General features: G+C 44.4%; 1 protein-coding gene across 4 annotated transcripts in view; it reads left to right on the plus strand.

Annotated features, from left to right (window-relative positions):
- LOC139535666 (membrane-associated guanylate kinase, WW and PDZ domain-containing protein 3-like) overlaps positions 1-16371 on the plus strand; it is a 147129-nt gene extending 130758 nt beyond the window's left edge. Inside the window, exons 8-22 of one of the 4 annotated variants that reach the window (XM_071335331.1) lie at positions 45-151; positions 2998-3189; positions 4000-4617; positions 7030-7061; positions 7676-7838; positions 8109-8215; positions 8318-8510; positions 8614-8799; positions 9066-9251; positions 9395-9491; positions 9693-9798; positions 9972-10109; positions 10499-10637; positions 12818-12910; positions 13165-13287. In XM_071335331.1, coding sequence (XP_071191432.1) covers positions 45-151; positions 2998-3189; positions 4000-4617; positions 7030-7061; positions 7676-7838; positions 8109-8215; positions 8318-8510; positions 8614-8799; positions 9066-9251; positions 9395-9491; positions 9693-9798; positions 9972-10109; positions 10499-10637; positions 12818-12870 — 2317 coding nt within the window. In that variant the 3' untranslated portion in view covers positions 12871-12910; positions 13165-13287. Of the gene's footprint in view, positions 1-44; positions 152-2997; positions 3190-3999; positions 4618-7029; positions 7062-7675; positions 7839-8108; positions 8216-8317; positions 8511-8613; positions 8800-9065; positions 9252-9394; positions 9492-9692; positions 9799-9971; positions 10110-10498; positions 10638-12817; positions 12911-13067 lie in introns of all 4 variants that reach the window. The other 3 variants (XM_071335330.1, XM_071335328.1, XM_071335329.1) reach the window with 3 other exon arrangements.
- The last annotated feature ends 3249 nt before the right edge of the window (positions 16372-19620 follow it).

Genomic DNA, 19620 nt, shown 5'->3' on the forward strand with positions numbered 1-19620 from the left:
GGTGTCAACAATTTTAATCACATAATAGATTGTTTCTGTTTCAGTCACATCAACCAGAGAACCCAGTTTGAGAACCCAGTCCTGGAGGCTAAGAGGAAGCTGAGCCAGGAGACTACTGCCTCTATCCAGCAGGGGGCACCACCTCCCCCAGGTAAACACTAGCCACCTCACTTTGTCTTCACCTCACTCCTTCAGCTCTGGACATCTTTCTTAAGGCTGTTATATATCTAAACTCAACAATGAGCTTCCATGATTGCATGTTGACCTCCTACATCTCAGTCATTCTGTGTTGTGTTGAATAGGTTTGCAGTGGTGGAAAATGTAGCAGCCATGACCTCGCTCATGGTTGTAGGAGAGTTATCGTGTCAAGTGTTATCATGCATGAATAGCCGTTCAAAAGTAGCCATGTATGATCTACTCTGTCCAAGGGATGGCAAGTTCTCTATACTCATGCCAGAGTTGGCATGTAAGACAAGCCACTCTTCTGCCATAATAAACCATATGAATTAAATATGCTTTCATTACAATGGATGTATAATACATGACAGTGCAGGGAGTACAGCTTGACATTCATGTTCTGCTGCTGAGGAGTTCACAAATGGGTTGGTTGAGAGGAGGAGGGAAGGGGAGCGGCTGTGACAGCAGTTGGAACAGCACATCTTAATAAGTGCCAAGCATAACAAGACATCTCTCAACTAGTTAACTTGCTATTTCTAGCCAGGTGGGGAGGGACTGAGGCAGCCATCTTCCCTGTGATTGCACCATGGTGTGGGTTGTCAGAAGGTTACTATGATGTAACCAAAACAATGGCAGTTGCACCTCAGGCTACCGGGAGTTTTCCAAGCTCAGAGATTCCCAGAGCAAGTAATGCAACATAGAGGCCCGTCTGCAGTGTTTACCAAGGATCTGAGTGGAGACCATCAGACCTCAACTTGGATTGACCTTTTAGAAATTCCTAAAGGTCCCTTACCAACAGTCATCTTCAACAACATGTGGGACTACAGATTCCCACAGTGCAATACTACACCTTCTGGACCTACTGACCTTGGTCTATTACTGTATTTTTGGGATTAGAGTTTGCAAGAAAGGCATTTCACTGTACTTTTGCACGTGACAATAAAACTTGAAACTGAAGCTATGTATCAGACCAGGCCCTGTCTGTTTAGGTGATATGGTTACTAGTAGGTCTGGCACAATTACCATACTGTATAACCATGTAACCGACGGTTATGGATGAAAACCGCCATGAAAATAAAATAACCGTCATAACTGTGTGTGTGTGTGTGTGTGTGTGTGTGTGTGTGTGTGTGTGTGTGTGTGTGTGTGTGTGTGTGTGTGTGTGTGTGTGTGTGTGTGTGTGTGTGTGTGTGTGTGTGTGTGTGTGTGTGTGTGTGTGGGTGGAACGAACCGCTGACTGAAAACGGGACGGCTGGGCATATGTGCAGTTGAGTCCGTTTTGGCTGTAACACGGGACTCCTAATAACATGATGAAACTTTTTTGCTCCTTGCTGAAACAAGCAAACTAGTCTTCTGTTGCCTAGGCAGCAACAGCACACATAGAATTCCAGCACATGCAGTCAGGAGCGGAAGAGATGAGAAAATTTGCAAAAAAAAGATGCTATTTGAACAGTTATTACGGTAACGCTGTCATTTGGCTGGCCAATTACGGTCATACAAAATCCCATGATCGGCACTGCCCTAGTTGCTGGTTTATTTGAACCGAAGGCCTATGAGATGCTCTTTAAGCAGTGTTTTGACAAGGCTCCCCACTCCAGCCTGCCTAGAGAGCCCTAGTAATCCCTCTGCATTTCAACTAGACTGACACTGACAGCCTTATATAGCTATTATTCATCTCCACCCTTTTAACCTCTACCAGCAGCTTCATTTTAATCACATGAACAAGACTGTCTGTGGTTATGTTGACTGTTGTCTGTGGTGAATTGTACCAAACATTATACACATCATGGCTGTTGAGAATGATTTGAGTCTAATACACACACATGCACGCATGCACACACACACAAACACGCACACGCACACATGTTAAATGACAGATTGGTTATCACTGTCACAGTTTGAAAAGCGTTCATCATGTGATTATGAATGTGATTATGTAAATAAGATTCTCTTGATCCATTGAACAGGACAGCTAGAGTCCATCCACATTGTATTAAACCCCCCTCAGCTCTGAGCTGCACTATGGGCCATGCAGTACCATACAGTCACCACAGGGCTGTTTTGCTCTATCATATAGGACTGGAATGTATCGAAATGCCACCTGAGGCAGTGAAGCGGGGAGAAAAGATGGTATGCTTCTGCTATAAAGTGCTGATAGGACAGTAAAGCCAGCGAGGTAAAAGCTCAGCTGGCCCATTTAATGCCGTATGACCCTGACAGCCTGTTATTTACTGGACTGTGTGTCCACGGTCGTACAAGGGGATATTTACGCTGCCAATGACCTTATGTTGTTCCTTACTAAAGTTATACAAGGCTCCCCTGACAAACCTCTTTTTCTGACTCACTGGCTCTTTTGGGAGAACATGAAAAAGGGCCTCATGCCTAACTGAACAATTTCTGAGGTGTTATGTCACTGTTTGAATCAACAGCATGTTAATGAATTCCACAATTCACATCAAATTACTAAGCTACTAAAGGTGTCATTAAATATTTTGTCTGTTAATGTTTTAGTTATCATACAGGGCAGTGTTTTAGTCAAAGGAACTATTGTTTAGGGCAGCTTGCTGTGTTGACCTGGCAGGGAAGTTCTTGTTGCAGTGTGGTTAATTGCTGACAAAAATGCATTTCAGGATGTTCGAAGAGCTTTTAGCTATACTGTAGTGAATAATATTGTACCTTACTTGAGAGAGTTGCTATTTTTGTTAACGTTTGAAACGTTGTCTTGAGGTTGTTACTTTGTTACTATGTTGTTGTTTGTCACACCTTATTTAGCTATGCAACTTGCTCTAACTCTCCCACTCGTACACATTCACGTTCCAGGTGAGCAGGTTGCATCAGGCTTCACCCCGGACCCATCCCAGCTGCAGGGAGAGATGTTCCACACTGCTCTGAGGAAGAGCTCCCAGGGCTTTGGCTTCACCATCATCGGGGGCGACCGCCATGATGAGTTCCTGCAGGTGAAGAATGTCCTCAACGACGGCCCTGCCGCCATCGATAAAAAGATTGCCTCCGGTGAGTAATACACTGCTGTGCTGAGCTGTGGAGAGCCACACACTTTCACCAGCTCAAAAGACAGCTAGTGAACCTAATGAAAGGCATGTTGGTCCCTATAGAGGGACTGCACTTACCCTAACACTTCCCTAAGAGATGCAATAGAAAGAAAGAGCAAGAATTCTGTCAGTTTCATTTTCAAGGGGATCATTCTGGAGCAGGACAGGTTATGGTGGATTCTGTGTGTAGCCCTGTATCTCTGTTGCACACTCTGATCTTCCTTTAGCTTTGAGGCTATCTGGGGCTCTGCATCCTCAGCAGCTTTGCTTGTGTGAGCTGAGAGACCAACATGCCTTTCCTGTTTGACGACGGTTGCTGTTCCCTGAGCTGGACGTCAGGGTGAGATGTAAAGGAAACATACCCATCTCTCTCCTAATGATCTGCCTGGAAGCACTGCAAGTTGGGGTCTGTTAGAACAATGGAGAGAGGGCGCAGAGGAGGGAGGGAAGGAGGGAGGTGGCAGGAAGAAGTGAGGTAAGTAGGACATGAGATGAAAGGGATGGGGGAGAGATGGGAGGACGAAGGAACGTGGAGAAGAGGGGGTGGCACCTGTTTGACAGTCAAGTCGAATAGAGGACTTTCTGATAATGATGATCCATCTGAAAAATAATTTAGTCCGTTACAAACAAGAGAGTCACCTAGCTAACAAGCAACTGTATTGCCATAACAACCATTACATCTCCCATGGGTAAGTCTGTATATGTTTACTGTTTACTAAGGCTAGTTTTCTCTCTCTCCTCTCCTTCTCCCTCTCTGGTCTCCCCCCGCCAGGCGATGTGATCGTGGAGATCAACGGGACATGTGTGCTGGGGAAGACCCACCCTGAAGTGGTGCAGATGTTCCAGTCCATCCCAGTGAGTCAGTACGTTGACATGGTGTTGTGCCGCGGCTACCCGCTGCCCCCAGACGTGGAGCCAGACAGTGAGGACACACCTCCCCTACCTTCTCAGCCCCTGCAAGGGGGCGAGGTGGTGACGGCCGTGCCCCTCATCAATGGCCAGCCCCTGCTGGTGAAGGATGACGTGCTGCACGGCTCCTCCCAGGAGCTTCACTACGTCACCACCGACGCCAGCGGACGGCCCGTGGTGGCTGCCCTGCCCAACGGGAGGCGTTCTGAGCAGGGGGGAACAGGCCTGTTGCAGCCCGAACTTGTGAGTGTGCACCTGGTGAAGGGCCCAGGCGGGTTTGGGTTTGCCATCGCAGACTGCCCCCTGGGCCAGAAGGTGAAGATGATCCTGGACGCCCAGTGGTGCCGCGGCCTGCTGAAGGGAGACGTGATCAAGGAGATCAACCGTCAGAACGTCCAGACACTAAGCCACGCCCAGGTGGTGGACATCCTCAAAGACCTGCAGGTGGGGAGTGAGGTCAACGTCCTGGTGCTCAGAGGAGGTGAGTCTTGTTAACGCTGCCTTGTGTTACATAACACTAACACTGTGACTGTACTGCTGCGACATTACTTTTGCAATGGCATTAGTGTGATAGTGATATCACTGTCAATGTGACCTCAACAGTATCCCTGGGGAGAGAGGTCAATGTGCTGATACTGACAGGAGGTGAGAGAGTGGGTCAACTACCACTCACTCACACGCACGCGCACACACACACACAAACTGTGTCTGCTGTAGGTGAACACGAGAGACTGTTGCTTCTTTGGCTTATACGATCTCATAGTAATGACAATTGTAGAGACCCCCTATGCAAACCAACCCACCCTTCACATGTACACTACATGACCAACAGCTCCTACAACCATGATGCTCGTTGAACATCTCATTTCAAAATCATGGGCATTAATATGGAGCTGGTCCCCCTTTGCTGCTATAACAGCCTTCACTCTTCTGGGAAGGCTTTCAACTAGATGTTGGAACATTGCTGCGGAGACCTGCTTCCATTCAGCCACTAGAGCATTAGTGAGGTTGGGCACTGATTTTGTAGGATTAGGCCTGGCTCGCAGTAGGTGTTCCAATTCATCCCAAAGGTGTTCGATGGGGTTGAGGTCAGGGCTCTGTGTAGGCCAGTCAAGTTCTTCCACACCAATCTCGACAAACCATTTCTGTAAGGACCTCGCTTTGTGTACAGTGGGCATTGTCATGCTGAAACAGAAAATGGCCATCCCCAAATCGTCTAGAATGTCATTGTATGCTGTAGCATTAAGATTTCCCTTCACTGGAACTAAGGGGTCTAGCCCAAACCATGAAAAACAGCCCCAGACCATTATTCCTCCTCCACCAAACGTTACAGTTGGCACTATGCATTGGGGCAGGTAGAGTTCTCATGGAATCCGCCGAACACAGATTCTTCTGTTGGACAGCCAGATGGTAAAGCGTGATTCATCACTCCAGAGAACAAGTTTCCACTGCTCCAGATCCAATGACGGCGAGCTTTACACAACTCCAGCCGACGCTTGGCATTGCGCATGGGGATCTCAGGCTTGAGTGCTGCTGCTCGGCCATGAAAACCCATTTCATATACAAAAGTCCACATACTTTTATATATACTGTATAGTGTACCTTTCACATATCCCTCTAAACACCTCTCTGTATGCACAGATCTCTACCACATCTCCCTGTACAGGATATGCTGTATCTCTTCAGGCTGTTTCGCAGTTCTGCTGAGACTCTCTCTCCGTCAGGCGTTCCTACTGCAGTCTGTTGCAGGCCTAGGAAGAGAAGTTACATAAGCAAGGGGCTCTGCTCTGCCTGCTCTGCTCCTGGGGAGTGAGGGAGGGGAAAGCACCCTTCAAACGTCTCCCACATCCATCTCCCGCCATCCTGGGAAAATCGTACACAAGTCGATGAACCGGATTGTCTTTGATCATCATCAGAGGCGCAGAGGATTTCTGCATGCTTCTATATCCGTGGCCCTTAAAGAGCCAGAGCTAATCGCTGTATGGCACTGGGAGTGGGAGGCCCCAGGGGTCTCCTCCTCACGGTCCTCCTCCCTTCCTCTCTCTTCCTCTCTACACTTACACTCCCACCCTCCACCCCCTCAACCCTATCCCTCCCACCCCACACACAAAGAGCATGACCCTGCAGTTGGAGCAGCCTCCACCTTATTCAGGCAGTCCAGCGGAGGAGCTAATGTCAGATTTAACCCTCATTAGAGATAGGCCCTTGGGTGAGAGGCAAAGGCCTGAGAGAGAGAAAGAGAGAGAGAGAGAGAGGGAGAGAGAGGGAGAGACAAAAAACATACTGCATTCATCTTATCATCTTATTTAATGTACGTCATGTCCTTGATTCTCGCAATAGAGCTGGATCTCCCGGTTACACCAGGGTCCATTAACCCTTTTACGCTTAGCAGATGAACAGTCATCCTCTGTAGGCTTCCAGAGAAGTGCATGCTGGTGAATCCATTTAATGCTGGAGCCACATTAAGTGTGGGTACAATCTGAGCACGAGAGATGAAACGTGTGGGTGTACTGTACAGTTGACAGTAGAAAGCATTATTGGTCATTGCATTTCATGCATGACTTTCTCTCTCTCTCTCTCTCTCTTTCTCTCTCTCTCTCTCTCTCTCTCTCTCGCTAACTCTCTATGCTATACTAGTCCTCCTTCATTTAGGTCCCCTCTCTCTCACATGAACATATCTCCTATTTATCTTTAATAACACAGTAATGTCATGCTCCTTGATGGAGTATGCAACAGCACTGTTTTATACCTCCTGAGTCTAGACTATTTAAACACAGTTATTCCTTCACCATTCTCGTTCTCTGTTAGGGAGGCAGTGCCACCTACTGGCTGATGTCTCATTGGTGCAAGGTTTTCTAAACATTCTCATGACTCATGCTGGTGTTTCTCACAGGTCAGACATCTCCTGTGAAGAGCCTGAAACCTGTGAGTAAAAGCAGACAATGTTCTATAATACTCTGTGTTTTACTATTTTGTACCTTGGCACTTATCCCTCATTTTCATATTAAAGCCTTTTGTCCTTTAGCTAACCAGCAAGCCCCGTTGCATCACATTAAATGATAACTACCGGTATAAATTTGAATATTGATTATGTTTCACGCGGCCTCCTTTTGTTTGCTTTCAAAACGGTCTTAATTACTTCCATTCAGCATTCATTTTCTCAGCCTTTTGTCTGGGGATTTCAATGGTAATGAAGCATAGAAGCCTCTTTAGATAAGATTGTATATTCGTATGACAGCTTTAGATGAAGCTGGCCTTTTCCACAGAATAAGCCTGTCAGTGCCATAGGGAAATCTTCTTACTCCTGTGGATGTTAAATTACATTCAAATCCCATTGGCCATTGGTTTACCATCAAGCTAGCGGGGGTAATGTGAAGGTAATGTGTGAGCCAGCAGTGGAATGACCTTTCACTCTTTTAATATTCAATCACCATTACATCCTGTGCTATGTGTCTGGGTAATGAAGTATATATAGACTGTGTGGTCTTTAATGTGATCTAACTGTGCTGTGTCTGTGTCTGTGGCTCTGTGACCGTCAGAGGCAGGAGATGACAGCTAGCACAGAGACTCTGGACTGTGTCACAGACTCTGTCTCCCAGGCCCTCCCATACCATTCCAGCACCTCAACCCTGCGCAACGACTCCCCCAAACGGGACGCCACAGAGATGTACCTCAAGTCCAAGGCCCTGCTGGAGAGCAAGCGTGAGTGCACATCCACCGACAGAGTCTGGTTGTAGAGGAGGTCTAGTAACCTTATGCTCAGTTATATTCCATCCATAGCTTTGTAGTAGTAAATGGATGCCAGTGTTTCATTTGTATGTTCATGACCGTCTATTAATGGTCACCCTACATTTGTGGATCCAGTATCAATGTGAGCTATAAGATAAGCCTGTGAGTTCACCCTGCTGACTGGATGATTGAATGGTGTTCACCTCTCTGATACCCTATCTAACCCCTGTAAACTGTCCACAGAGCCTCACACCAAGGACTTGGATGTGTTCATCAAGAGGGACCAGGAGACTGGCTTTGGCTTCCGTGTTCTGGGAGGAGAAGGTCCAGAGCAGCCAGTGAGTACCGAAGTATGAACTTCCTCCCTGTTAGATTATCTTTGTACTTTTTTAACACTATAGACAATGTTTCTTGAGTGTTTCTGACTCAGAGTATGACTCTCTCTTTGACAGGTGTATATTGGTGCCATCGTGCCCCTTGGTGCAGCTGAGAAGGATGGGCGTCTGAGGGCTGGTGATGAGCTCATAGGCATTGATGGAATCATGGTCAAGGGCCGTTCCCACAAGCAGGTTCTGGACCTGATGACCAACGCTGCCCGCAACGGTCAGGTCATGTTGACTGTGCGTAGGAAAGTCATCTACAGAGGTGAGCACTCACTGACTGCCTGGAACCTCTACGCCTTGGTCACTAAAACACACACACACGTTTGATACTACTCTTCAGTCTATATTCTCCCTGTGTTTTTCAGATATGACTGAGGAGGAGGCAGGGCTCCACATGGCTCCAGTGTTGGTGAACGGCTCCCCCAGACTCCCTCGTATCCAGATGACCAGCGTGCTGGACCACGAGTCCTTCGACATCACCCTCCACCGCAAGGACAGTGAGGGCTTCGGCTTCGTCATCCTCACCTCTAAGAGCAAGCCCCCACTAGGAGGTGAGAATGGATTTGATGCCTAGCACCCCACTGCTCATCCCAGACACAACCAAACACACACCAGTCTCCTACAGTTCAAGCCAGACCAAGCCATTACAAATAATATAGCATCATATCACCCAAAGTATGGGAACAGAGTTTAAAGGAAAAGAGTATTACTCCTTTACTAATGAGTAATTGAGTCCCTCACAGACCTATTGTATATTTCTGACTGAATCCATCGGGTGGGATGGGTGTGTTATCATCAGACATCTCTCTCTTTGCAGTGATTCCTCATAAGATCGGACGCATCATCGAAGGCAGCCCTACTGACCGCTGTGGCCTGCTGAACGTGGGCGACCGCATCTCAGCGGTCAACGGGCGGTCCATCGTGGGGCTGTCTCACAATGACATTGTTCAGCTAATCAAGGATGCTGGCAATGCTGTCACCCTCACCGTGGTCCCTGAGGATGGTAAGCGTCACCAGTAGTATCACCCATGAGATGGGACTATGTTGGTCTCCCTGGTATTCCCAGTCATATACCTACTACTGTTTAGGATGGTTGGTTTGTGTTTGTGTCCTCATAAGGGTGTGACTTGTATTTGTGCATTCTAGAATACAAGGGTCCTCCCTCTGGAGCCAGCTCAGCCAAGCAGAGCCCTGCCCTTCAGCACAGAGCTATGGGTCAGAGGTCAGCCATGCAGGAAGAGCGGTAAGGCCCTGATCTTACTCATTAGTACACCAAAACATTGAATAAAACCCTGCTTCAGCATTTAGCAGAACAACCCAGAGACTTAAGTCTGAATGATTAATTAAAATTGCTTTGTTCTCTGTGCCCCCCAGCAGAGACACTGCTGTGCATTATTGAAGATATACATATAGTAGTGTGACTGAATGCTGTTGTCTGTTCTAGTTATAACCTAGATCTGGAGGAGAAAAGGGAGGGAGTCACCTGGGCCGACTACAAAACTCTGCCTCTGAGCGAACAGGGAACAATGTGTGTTACAGGCCCCAAACAGGCAAGGCTCATTTCGTTATTTCTGTCATTGTTTGTGTACAGTGTTTAGGGATTTTACATGAATTAAATTGACACGACTCAGAAAAAACATCAAGTTGTGTGTGTGTGTCTGTGTGTGTGTCTATGTGTGTGTGTGGTTATGTGTATGTGTGTTTGTACGCATGCGCCATGCAGGGCTGCATCACGGTGGAGCTGGACCGGGGGTCCCGGGGTTTTGGCTTCAGTCTGAGGGGAGGGACTGAGTACAACATGGGCCTGTACATCCTGAGACTGGCTGAGGAGGGGCCTGCTTTGCTGGACAGGAGAATCCACGTAAGTCTGACCCCCGGTGCCATAGGAAATATCCACACACGTTACTGTTTGCGTTATCCAATATCATTATGTCTTACAACAGACTAATTACATGTGTAATAACATGTCTTGAATAATAACATGGCTTGTTGCCTTTGGGGATTTGATCATCTAAATGTGTTTTGTTTGTGTATGTTTATCGAAATGTAATGTTTGTGTATGTATGTAGGGCGGCAGGTAGCCTAGCGGTTAAGAGTGTTGGGTCAGTAAGTATTCGAAAGGTCGCTGGTTGGAATCCCCGAGCCGGCTAGGTGAAAAATCTATCGATATGCTCGATAACCCGAATGCTCCTGCAAGTCGCACTGGATAAGAGGGTCTGCATAATGACTACAATGTAAATGTATGTGCAGGTGGGAGATCAGATAGTGGAGATCAATGGAGAGCCGACCCAGGGCATCACCCATACCCGCGCCATCGAGCTGATCCAGGCTGGGGGCAGCAAAGTGCAGCTCCTGTTAAGGCCAGGGCAGGGTCTGGTACAAGACAACAGTAAGTACACAGAAGTCTAGATCTACAAGATAAGATATAACTTTTTGTGGTATGAGATGTAGAATGTTTGAACATGTTTGTTGATGCATGTTATAACATGTTGGTAGCATTTAACAAGGGTGTGCTAATTAACATGAGATGATGCAGCAATGCTTTGTACACACATTACTTAAGGATTTAGCTATCCCTGTTAACTACTTTGTTAATTAATGTTAATTCATGTAACCTCTTAGCTGTTAAGTCCCCCATATGGGGGACATACTTTGAGCGGTACTGGACTGGTTCCGACTGATATTTTGGTGTACAAAGTGCTCTGTGAACAAACAAAGTAGGGTCCCATGCCTTTTAGTGCCAGAAAGCCCCATCTGTCTGCTCTCCTCTTCCACTCTCTCAACGGAGCTGACTTGAAGTGTCAGGTTTCACACCCCCCATTTGCATAGGGACTGACGTGTCACATTTTCTGGCATATCCAGACAAATAATCGATTTACACTTCCTCTGAGCAAGTGAGCCCAGTCTGGGGGCATATGAATGGTGACAGTCTAGCGGATCCAGCAATTGTGGTTTCATCTCACTGTGATATGCAGAGCTCTCAACATGGAAAAAAAATACTAAAACATTTCATAGAATTAAAACAATACCACTTTCTCTTTGTCACAGACAGACAAAACACTTCATGCTTAAAGTTGAAGTTGTAACGAGTCTGCACACATTTTAATGGTGTCTCTGCGACACTCAGTGGACGTGTAGGAGAAACGTATCTTTCGACAATATTGTGCTGTCACTAAGTATGATCATATTTATTTTACAGTTATAAGAAATGTAAAATCTAAGGATTTTTCAAATTTTCATGATATTTGTACTATGTATTTGAGCTTATGTCCTTAAAAGTGAGTACATCTCAGCAATTTATAACTATTTTTTACAGAAAGGTGAGTTCTAGACTTTTCTAAAACTATGCAACATGACCAGTTATAATTTATGGCCATCTCATGAAAAATAATTAAGTTTGGGTATGTATATTTAGGCGGAAATCTAAATTAGCCCTATCATAAAGGCCCAGTGCAGTCAAAAATGTGATTTTTCTGCATTTTATACATATTTCCACACTATGAGGTTGGAATAATACTGTGAAATTGATAAGTGTAAGGGCTGAAATTTCAGCCTGTTTTGGTGGGATGGAGTTTTAGCCTGCCTTGTGACATTACCCATTTGGTAAATTAGTTAATAGACCAATAATAATAGTTTTCAGTTACCCCCACCCCCCCCCCACTCAGACCACTGCCAGACAGTCCTAGCAAAATTATTTATTGAGAAATTGAGAAATGGCCAAGAAGCTATTTTTGTTCTTTTTTGACCATTTTAATTTAAAACAATCACGGTAAGGTACTTCATTGTTACCCAGAAATTATTTCATATTGACATAATAATAATAATTTTTTTAAACGCTGCATTGGACCTTTAAAGGTGAAGTTTGCTTTTTTACAAAGACATTTTTATTTCTCAAGTTTAAAGTTGTATTAGTCGTATGTAAGGGATACGCATGGCATACATCGTCCAAATAAATTCTTACTTGCAACAATAAGAAATAGTAGGTCTTTAGATGTTGTACACATGAAATTGTGTCATTCCGAACTTTTTCCTGAACTTTATATTCCATTTTGTCCGACTCGAGCTGTTTCCCCTATCCAGCTGTTCCATTCTCCGTGTAGCCTGCTGCGAGAATGGACAGAGAAGTACGCTCGAGTTGCCACGAAATGGAATATAACGATCCAGATAAAGTTCGGAATGACACAAATTCATGTTCTAAAGACCTGCATCACTCCACTGAGAGCTTTTCAATTTCTGAACGGACATATTTAAGTGTTTTTTAGCCTTTGTTCATGTTTTTTCGGAGTCCCTGTACTGTACAACCAGGATGAGGAAGTGAATCACTGGTTTGGGTAACTTTCTAAAAATCTAGTGAAATCACATTAAAGAAATTGGACCCTCCTATAGCATTCCATTTACTTCAAAAAAAAAAGCGAGATTTGGTTGTAAAAAAGCAAAATGCTCTGTTAATGTGAAATGTTATCCAAATTGAGTGCCTGTATTGGGGATGCTTATTTCATGAATGGAGTCCTCTGCTGTCTACTGTATAACTGCTTACTCTTGGCACTTCCTCTCTTCCCCCTGCTGCAGGTGATAACGTCCCCTCTACTATGTGCTACTACTCAAACGAGCACCACCACTAACCACTTCATTGCTTTTACTGGCCTGTTCTCTTTTACCTTGGTAATTCCATTCTCATTTCCTTCTTGCTTCCTCCTTTCATCTGTCTAGACTAGAAAATCCAAATTCTGCTCTTGTACGTTACTTGTTACTATCATGATGATCTGTGAGCCTCTCTATATATATATTACATCTGTGTAATAACATATTTTACTTCTAGGTAAGTTGGATCCAACCGTCACTTCACCCACACGTTTTCCTAGAGAGGCGCTTGTCTCCGAAACGTCACTCCTCTCTTCTCCGTTCTCCACCTGCAGCTCCGTCTCAGGTTCCTACCCTTTCATCAGTGAGACCCCCGACTGGAACTTCCTGTCTCCCCTAACACCCCACCCCCAGACCAGCAGGGGCACTGGCTCAGTGAAGTGGAATGGGGAGCGGGCAGACAGGCAGGCAGACAGGCTCTCTCCCATCACGCCTGAGCAGATCAACCTCTATAAGGTCAAACCAGGTCATACCAGGTCTAAAGGCTCCAAGGAGTCCAGCAGCCCCAAAAAAACAGGTGAAATATTCAAAGAGCGTTCACACAGCCCCAAAAAGGCTGAGAGGAAGACCCGGGAAGCAGTGACAAGCAAGGACAGGAAGGCTTACGCTCAGAGAGGAAGTCGGTCACCCAGCCCCAGAAAGTTCCCTCGAGAAGGACACGAAGTCTTGAGCCAGCCACACATAAAGAAACAGCAGGTACAGCAGAGCACATCAAAGGACCTTTCCAGCAAGGAGTCCTTTGAGAAAAACAAAAACTGCAAAAGGGGGGATTCAAAGAGCAGGAAAAGCATACAGGAGAGAGAGGGGGGAGGGGGAACTACCAAGGCTGCCCATGAGCAGGCCAGTATTCCAAAGAGGGTTGGGACAGAGTCAGGACATCACAGGCCAACTCCTCTAGAGACAGGGGCAAGGAGAGATATTCTGAGAGACGGGGAAAAGGAAAAACGCAAAGAGGAGAAAAGGAAAAAAGACACAGGGGCTTCCTCAAAAGAGGAAAAGACTATAACAGATTCTGGAGCCTATACAACAGAGGAAAGCAGTAGAAAATACTCTGGGTTATCACCAACAGAGGAGAGGATCAGAAAAGACACAGGGTCCTCCTCAAATGACTTTAAGGAGGATGCTCAGAGCCAAAAGGGTCATATTAGCCCTGGACCCTGGAAAGTGCCCAGCTCAGCCAGAATCCTCTCCCAGGCTGAGGTGCTGCGTGACCTCACTTGCTGATACATTATGGATAACACTGTGCTGACACATAATCACACAGACTTGAGCTGTACTACAACATGCTGTATATTGTTGGTCAGTTTTTTTCTCAGATGAGGGATGGACGAGGAATCACAACATTATTGGCCATGTGTCATGTCCAGCTGTATCCCTTAAGAGGTATTTTTTAACCTCTATTGGCCTTTGACATTGTGAATGGCATGTGTCGCCAACGCTGTCAGCTCACTTCCTCTCTTCCTGCCTTGTGTGCTGCTTCAGACATCTCTGATCTGGGCTGTATGCATGTTTGGCATGTTCAGGGCCCTGCCTGTCAGTGACACTTCAAAAATGTGATCATGTGCCAATTCTGGGACGTCTTGTTGAATGAATAATAACCATGCCTCACCCATCACAATGCAATTAGTATCCCATATGCATCCAAGGTGAAAGGTCTCCAATCCACTCAAAGGGTGGCTGTCAGTAAGAGTTGTATTTTCATGTTGGATATCTACAGCAAGGGCCTTGGGACTGGTCATTTGACATTGCACTCTTTTTCCAGGGGATTTGCTCAACTGCATGCAGTCCATATGTTTGTTTTATTGCACGCCTTTTCCACTCCACTGAGGATGAGCCTTTCTCCTGATGTGCAAATACCGTTCTGACCTGAACACCATGTAGAGATTTCAGACTTTATTAGCTTTACCAAGGATTCTAGACTGTTCTAAGACATGATTCCTGAATACAAAATATATCATTACAAAAGACCAGAAACTTGTGGTTTGAGATATTGTTCATCATGTGTATGATATTGTTTACCATGTTTATGATAATCTATGTGTAACTTATTGAAATTATATATATATACATACTGTATGTAGCCATACTGAGCCATTCCATGTTTTGATATAGAGTACAAAGGTTCATCCTGAATCATCTTGCACCATCCTTTCTAATGCATTTTACTGATAGCAGCTGCCATGGGTCTTCATCGTTCATGAAATATATACAGTACAGTAGCTACTACATGCAGATTGCCATATGTGTCTGAAGTTGCCATTGCTCCAAATGTGTTATATTGTTGAAATACTGTATATGTGAACATCGTAATTTTTTACGGAAACTAACATTGAGGTGTTTACCAATATGAATTCCATTGCACTACACCTTTACTTGTAGGATTACAATATGACCAATTTTATTTATTTTCTGAGAATTCCTTGATTCCTTTGAAAATAACCATTTAGGATGCCTAACATTGTTGCCATTTTAATACAGTGCCAATAGCACCGATTTTGATAAATATCTTAAGTTTTACTGTTGATGGCCAATATCATAATTTCAAATAGTTTTTCTGCAATTAATTTTGGCGTGTGATTGTGTTAAACACCAGAGTAGGCTAGGTATGGCTGCATTCAGACAGAAATGTAATATCTGTCAAAAACTGATTGAGTATATTGTTTTTGTATGGGGGTCAAACATTGTCGGACAACGGAGTGGACATAAGTTGTCAAAAGTTGTCCGTCCAGGCGCTACAGCGGTTTGGATCAAGACATGTTTATAACTGAGCTCAGGGAATGCACTAAAGTAGCAAATGATGACGTGTGGTAAAGTTAAGATTTCACAGAGCCAGAATTGACTGGATATCAACAGTGCTCTGAATTTGGTCCAGTGTGTGATGATAGAGTGGAGTTTTCTATACAGTAAGCACAGACTCTGAAGGTCTAGGCCGCTGATAGGACATACTGTGTAAATTATGAGCCAACCAGTGGTGTTTTCTGTGCAATAGATTGTTGGTTGAATGAATGACCACGCTCAACCTCCAGTGTTTCTTGAAGCTGCTAGTAGCAAGTACATGTTACAAACCAGAAATAGTTCATTAATGACTCGTTGTACTTACGTATTCTGCACCGTTGTATGCCCCCTCATATTCATTTATACCCAGTCTCATGTCTTGTCTCTGTATCATATTGTGGCCTTGCATTGCTTTAATAGAAAAAGGAATCCTTGTTGTCTTTCTACATTATGTGGGTACGGTAGTTGTAAATGTTTATATATTGTACAGCACCTTTATAAATATTCGCTGAGTGCTCTTTCGGGAAGAAAATAGAGATATATAAATTGCTCCATTATTTTTTTATGTAAGAAAAATAAGATTCTAAGTAGTTTAAAAGAAAATGACCTTGACATGGTGTTCTGTTTATGCACTGAAAAAAATAAAGTTTTACTGAAAACATGTATTGTAATGGACTGGTCCAGCCATAGTAAATATTCCAGTTCTCTTTTTGCTCTAGAATTGTGACTTTTTAATGTAATTTATCACCCCTGACTAAAACTGTACATCCTACGATTCAGCATACTGCTCCATCATATTTCAAAGGAGGTTTCACATTCTGCTGTTACCATGGTGGCAGAGCTCCAGTTGTCATGGCAGCCGACAGCCTTGATGCTGGGACTGGAGAAGAGCTAGGCTGCTTACCTGCCTTGTGCTGCGGAGAGAGCTCAAAGGAAGCTCATGCAAGGACTGTGTCCAGTTCATCACCAAAGTTCAGTCTGAAAGGGCTAGCTGCATGCTTCAGGAGTCTGATTTTCATGACTATCCGGCCTCACAGAGATTCATACATTAAAGGAGAATGGAGAATCAGGATTATTTGTCTCTCTAAAATATAATATATAATCATATCACATTAAAGCTAGAATTCTTAAGTGCTACATACATTTTTCAACATAAATTAATGATTTATGCCAATTGATTCTTGAAGAATATAACTTATAAAAGCCTCGTGAGCTTAGTTCAACTGTCGAACCCCATCAAAGGGGTATACTACAAAGCAGGATCTATGAGTTAGCCAGATAACTCCAATACAAAAACAGAAAAAACGATTGATTTTATGGTTCATTAAGAAAGCTAAACTTAGTTATGTGTTTTTGAGTAAATTAGACCGTGCCCATTTCAAGCTTATCTTTCTAAAAAATAAAAGGTTTTATCCGAATATTTAGGCAAGTTAGCTGGCTAACTCCTTGATCCTGCTTTGTAGTATACCGCTCAGAACCCAAAATATTAGCTGTTTTACTCCAATGTTTGTAAACATTGTAAATGTAAACAAACACTGTATAGCCTCAAAACATGGTTAAAGCTATAATGTTGATATATAATATTAAATTCATAACTCTGAATTTTAGAGTGATTACATTTCTCCGGGCCCTCCCTCAGCTTTTTACCAAAACCCCATTTAATATGACCACTTTGTTATTGTTTCAATTAACCGACATCCACACAGTGGTTCTTTTGGCGGTGTAAAGCGGACATTGCCATTGGCTGCACGTAGTCGCATTAAGAAAAATTCCATGCAGCCATGTTCACAAGTTTGAACACTCGAGTGTGATGTAATCTACATCTTGATTAGGCCGCTAAACATTTTTGAGTCATTATTTCTATATAGCCTACACGTTCTCGTTATGAACTTCTAACACAAGTGGGACGGATGTGGCTTTGTGACAATGATCAAGAGGAGCTCCTCACCGATTTGACAGCTCCAATGCAGTTACAGCTTATGACGGCTCAATCGGAAATGATCTTGGAATTTATACAACAGAATCTGTAACGCTTCAGATTTATAGATTGAATAGAGCCCTAGGCTTAAGGATTCTAGCTTTAAAGTGGCAATCCACAGTTTAAACAATAACAAGACTCATCGTCGGAGCAGAAGGAAGATGGCGGATGGCGATATGACGCGAGGCAGAAAGAAGGGCGCGAGGTTCAAACCCAAACCAACATCTGCGAAATACAAGCTGAGTACTTTCTCATTTGAGTCAAGTACAGGAGAAATTATTACATGTTACACTCCTGAAAACCCTGAGAAGTCGACGGATAGTCAGCCCTCAGAATTGAACCTGACAGAAGTGAAGAGGAAGAACCTGCGCTTCCGAGCCTAACCCCAATGATCAGGAAAATGCCCAAGATGACTGGCCCAGTGGGAGTACGTTTTGTGGAGAAAGTGTATCCATGCCTTTTGGCCAACCCGTTTGTGGTATCAGGCTGGGTGAATAAGGAGTTGGGTTCTGTCAATTTAGTCAAAGTATCCAGAAGTGAACTTGTGCTAATCTTTTATGTGTCTGCTGACCAGAGGGTGAAGGCACTACACGTTTCGCGACTCGGGACAAGAGCTGTGTCCTTCTTTGCTCTCCGGAACTGAGAGCCGCTGAAAGGAGTGATAACCAGGGTGGCATTGAGTGTTGAGGTGGATCAACTGAAGTTGATGTAACCCTGTGTCTCTGATGCATGCCGTTTGGTGCAAAGCAGACCCGGTGGCAAGCGCGAGATTGAGGAGACCCTGTCTGTCTGTTTTGATGCAAAGTGTTTGCCGGAAAAAGTCATGCTAGGGTACATAAGTTATCCCGTGAGAGCTTTTGTTCTGAACCCACTACAGTGTTTCAGGTGCCAAGTTTATGGTCATGTTGCAGCAGTATGTAGGAGGGAGATTCCGAGGTGTGAGAAATGTGCAGGAGCATGGGACAAAAGAGTGTGTAGTTTCAGTGGAAAATATTGCTGGAGGTCAGAAAAATCCTGTGCGAGTGAGACAGGTTGGAGTTTTCAGGGTAAGAACAGTGCAGAAAGTGTCATGCTGAGGCAGTGAGGAAAGTAAATGATGGTGGGCAAAGGGTGAGGGAGCCTGAGAGGATTCCTGTGAATAGTAGGACAGTACAGAGTGACTTGAGTAAGGTTGGCTTCTTGGCATTTATTGCTATGGTCATTCATTTTACTGCACAGATGGAAAGGAAATCCCAAAAGATTGAATTGGTAGTAGCAGCTGAGAAGTTTTGGGTGTCAGAGATTTTAGTGCAGAAGAACTACAGGGGGTTTTGAGAGAAGGGGTTCCAGCTTCCCAGGGCGATGGCCTGGTGTATGATCAGCTAGAGCCAAAGTAGATGGGAAAGGGTGGTGGGGTGTGTTGGGGGATATTGATATACATACAGTTGAAGTCGAAAGTTTACATACACTTAGGTTGGAGTCATTAAAACTCGTTTTTCAACCACTCCACAAATGTATTGTTAACAAACTATAGTTTTGGAAAGTCGGTTAGGACATCTACTGTGTGCATGACAAGTAATTTTTCCAACAATTGTTTACAGACAGATTATTTCACTTAATTCACTGTATCACAATTCCAGTGGGTCAGAAGTTTACATACACTAAGTTGACTGTGCCTTTAAACAGCTTGGAAAGTTCCAGAAATTATGTCATGGCTTTAGAAGCTTCTGATAGGCTAATTGACATCATTTGAGTCAATTGGAGGTGTACCTGTGGATGTATTTCAAGGCCTACCTTGAAAACTCAGTGCCTCTTTGCTTGACATCATGGGAAAATCAAAAGAAATCAGCCAAGACCTCAGAAGAAATATTGTAGACCTCCACAAGTCTGGTTCATCCTTGGGAGCAATTTCCAAACGCCTGAAGGTACCACGTTCATCTGTACAAACAATAGTACGCAAGTATAAACACCATGGGACCACGCAACCGTCATACCGCTC

The sequence above is a fragment of the Salvelinus alpinus genome, chromosome 12 (genome assembly GCF_045679555.1).
Source record: "Salvelinus alpinus chromosome 12, SLU_Salpinus.1, whole genome shotgun sequence".
Classification (NCBI taxonomy): domain Eukaryota; kingdom Metazoa; phylum Chordata; class Actinopteri; order Salmoniformes; family Salmonidae; genus Salvelinus; species Salvelinus alpinus.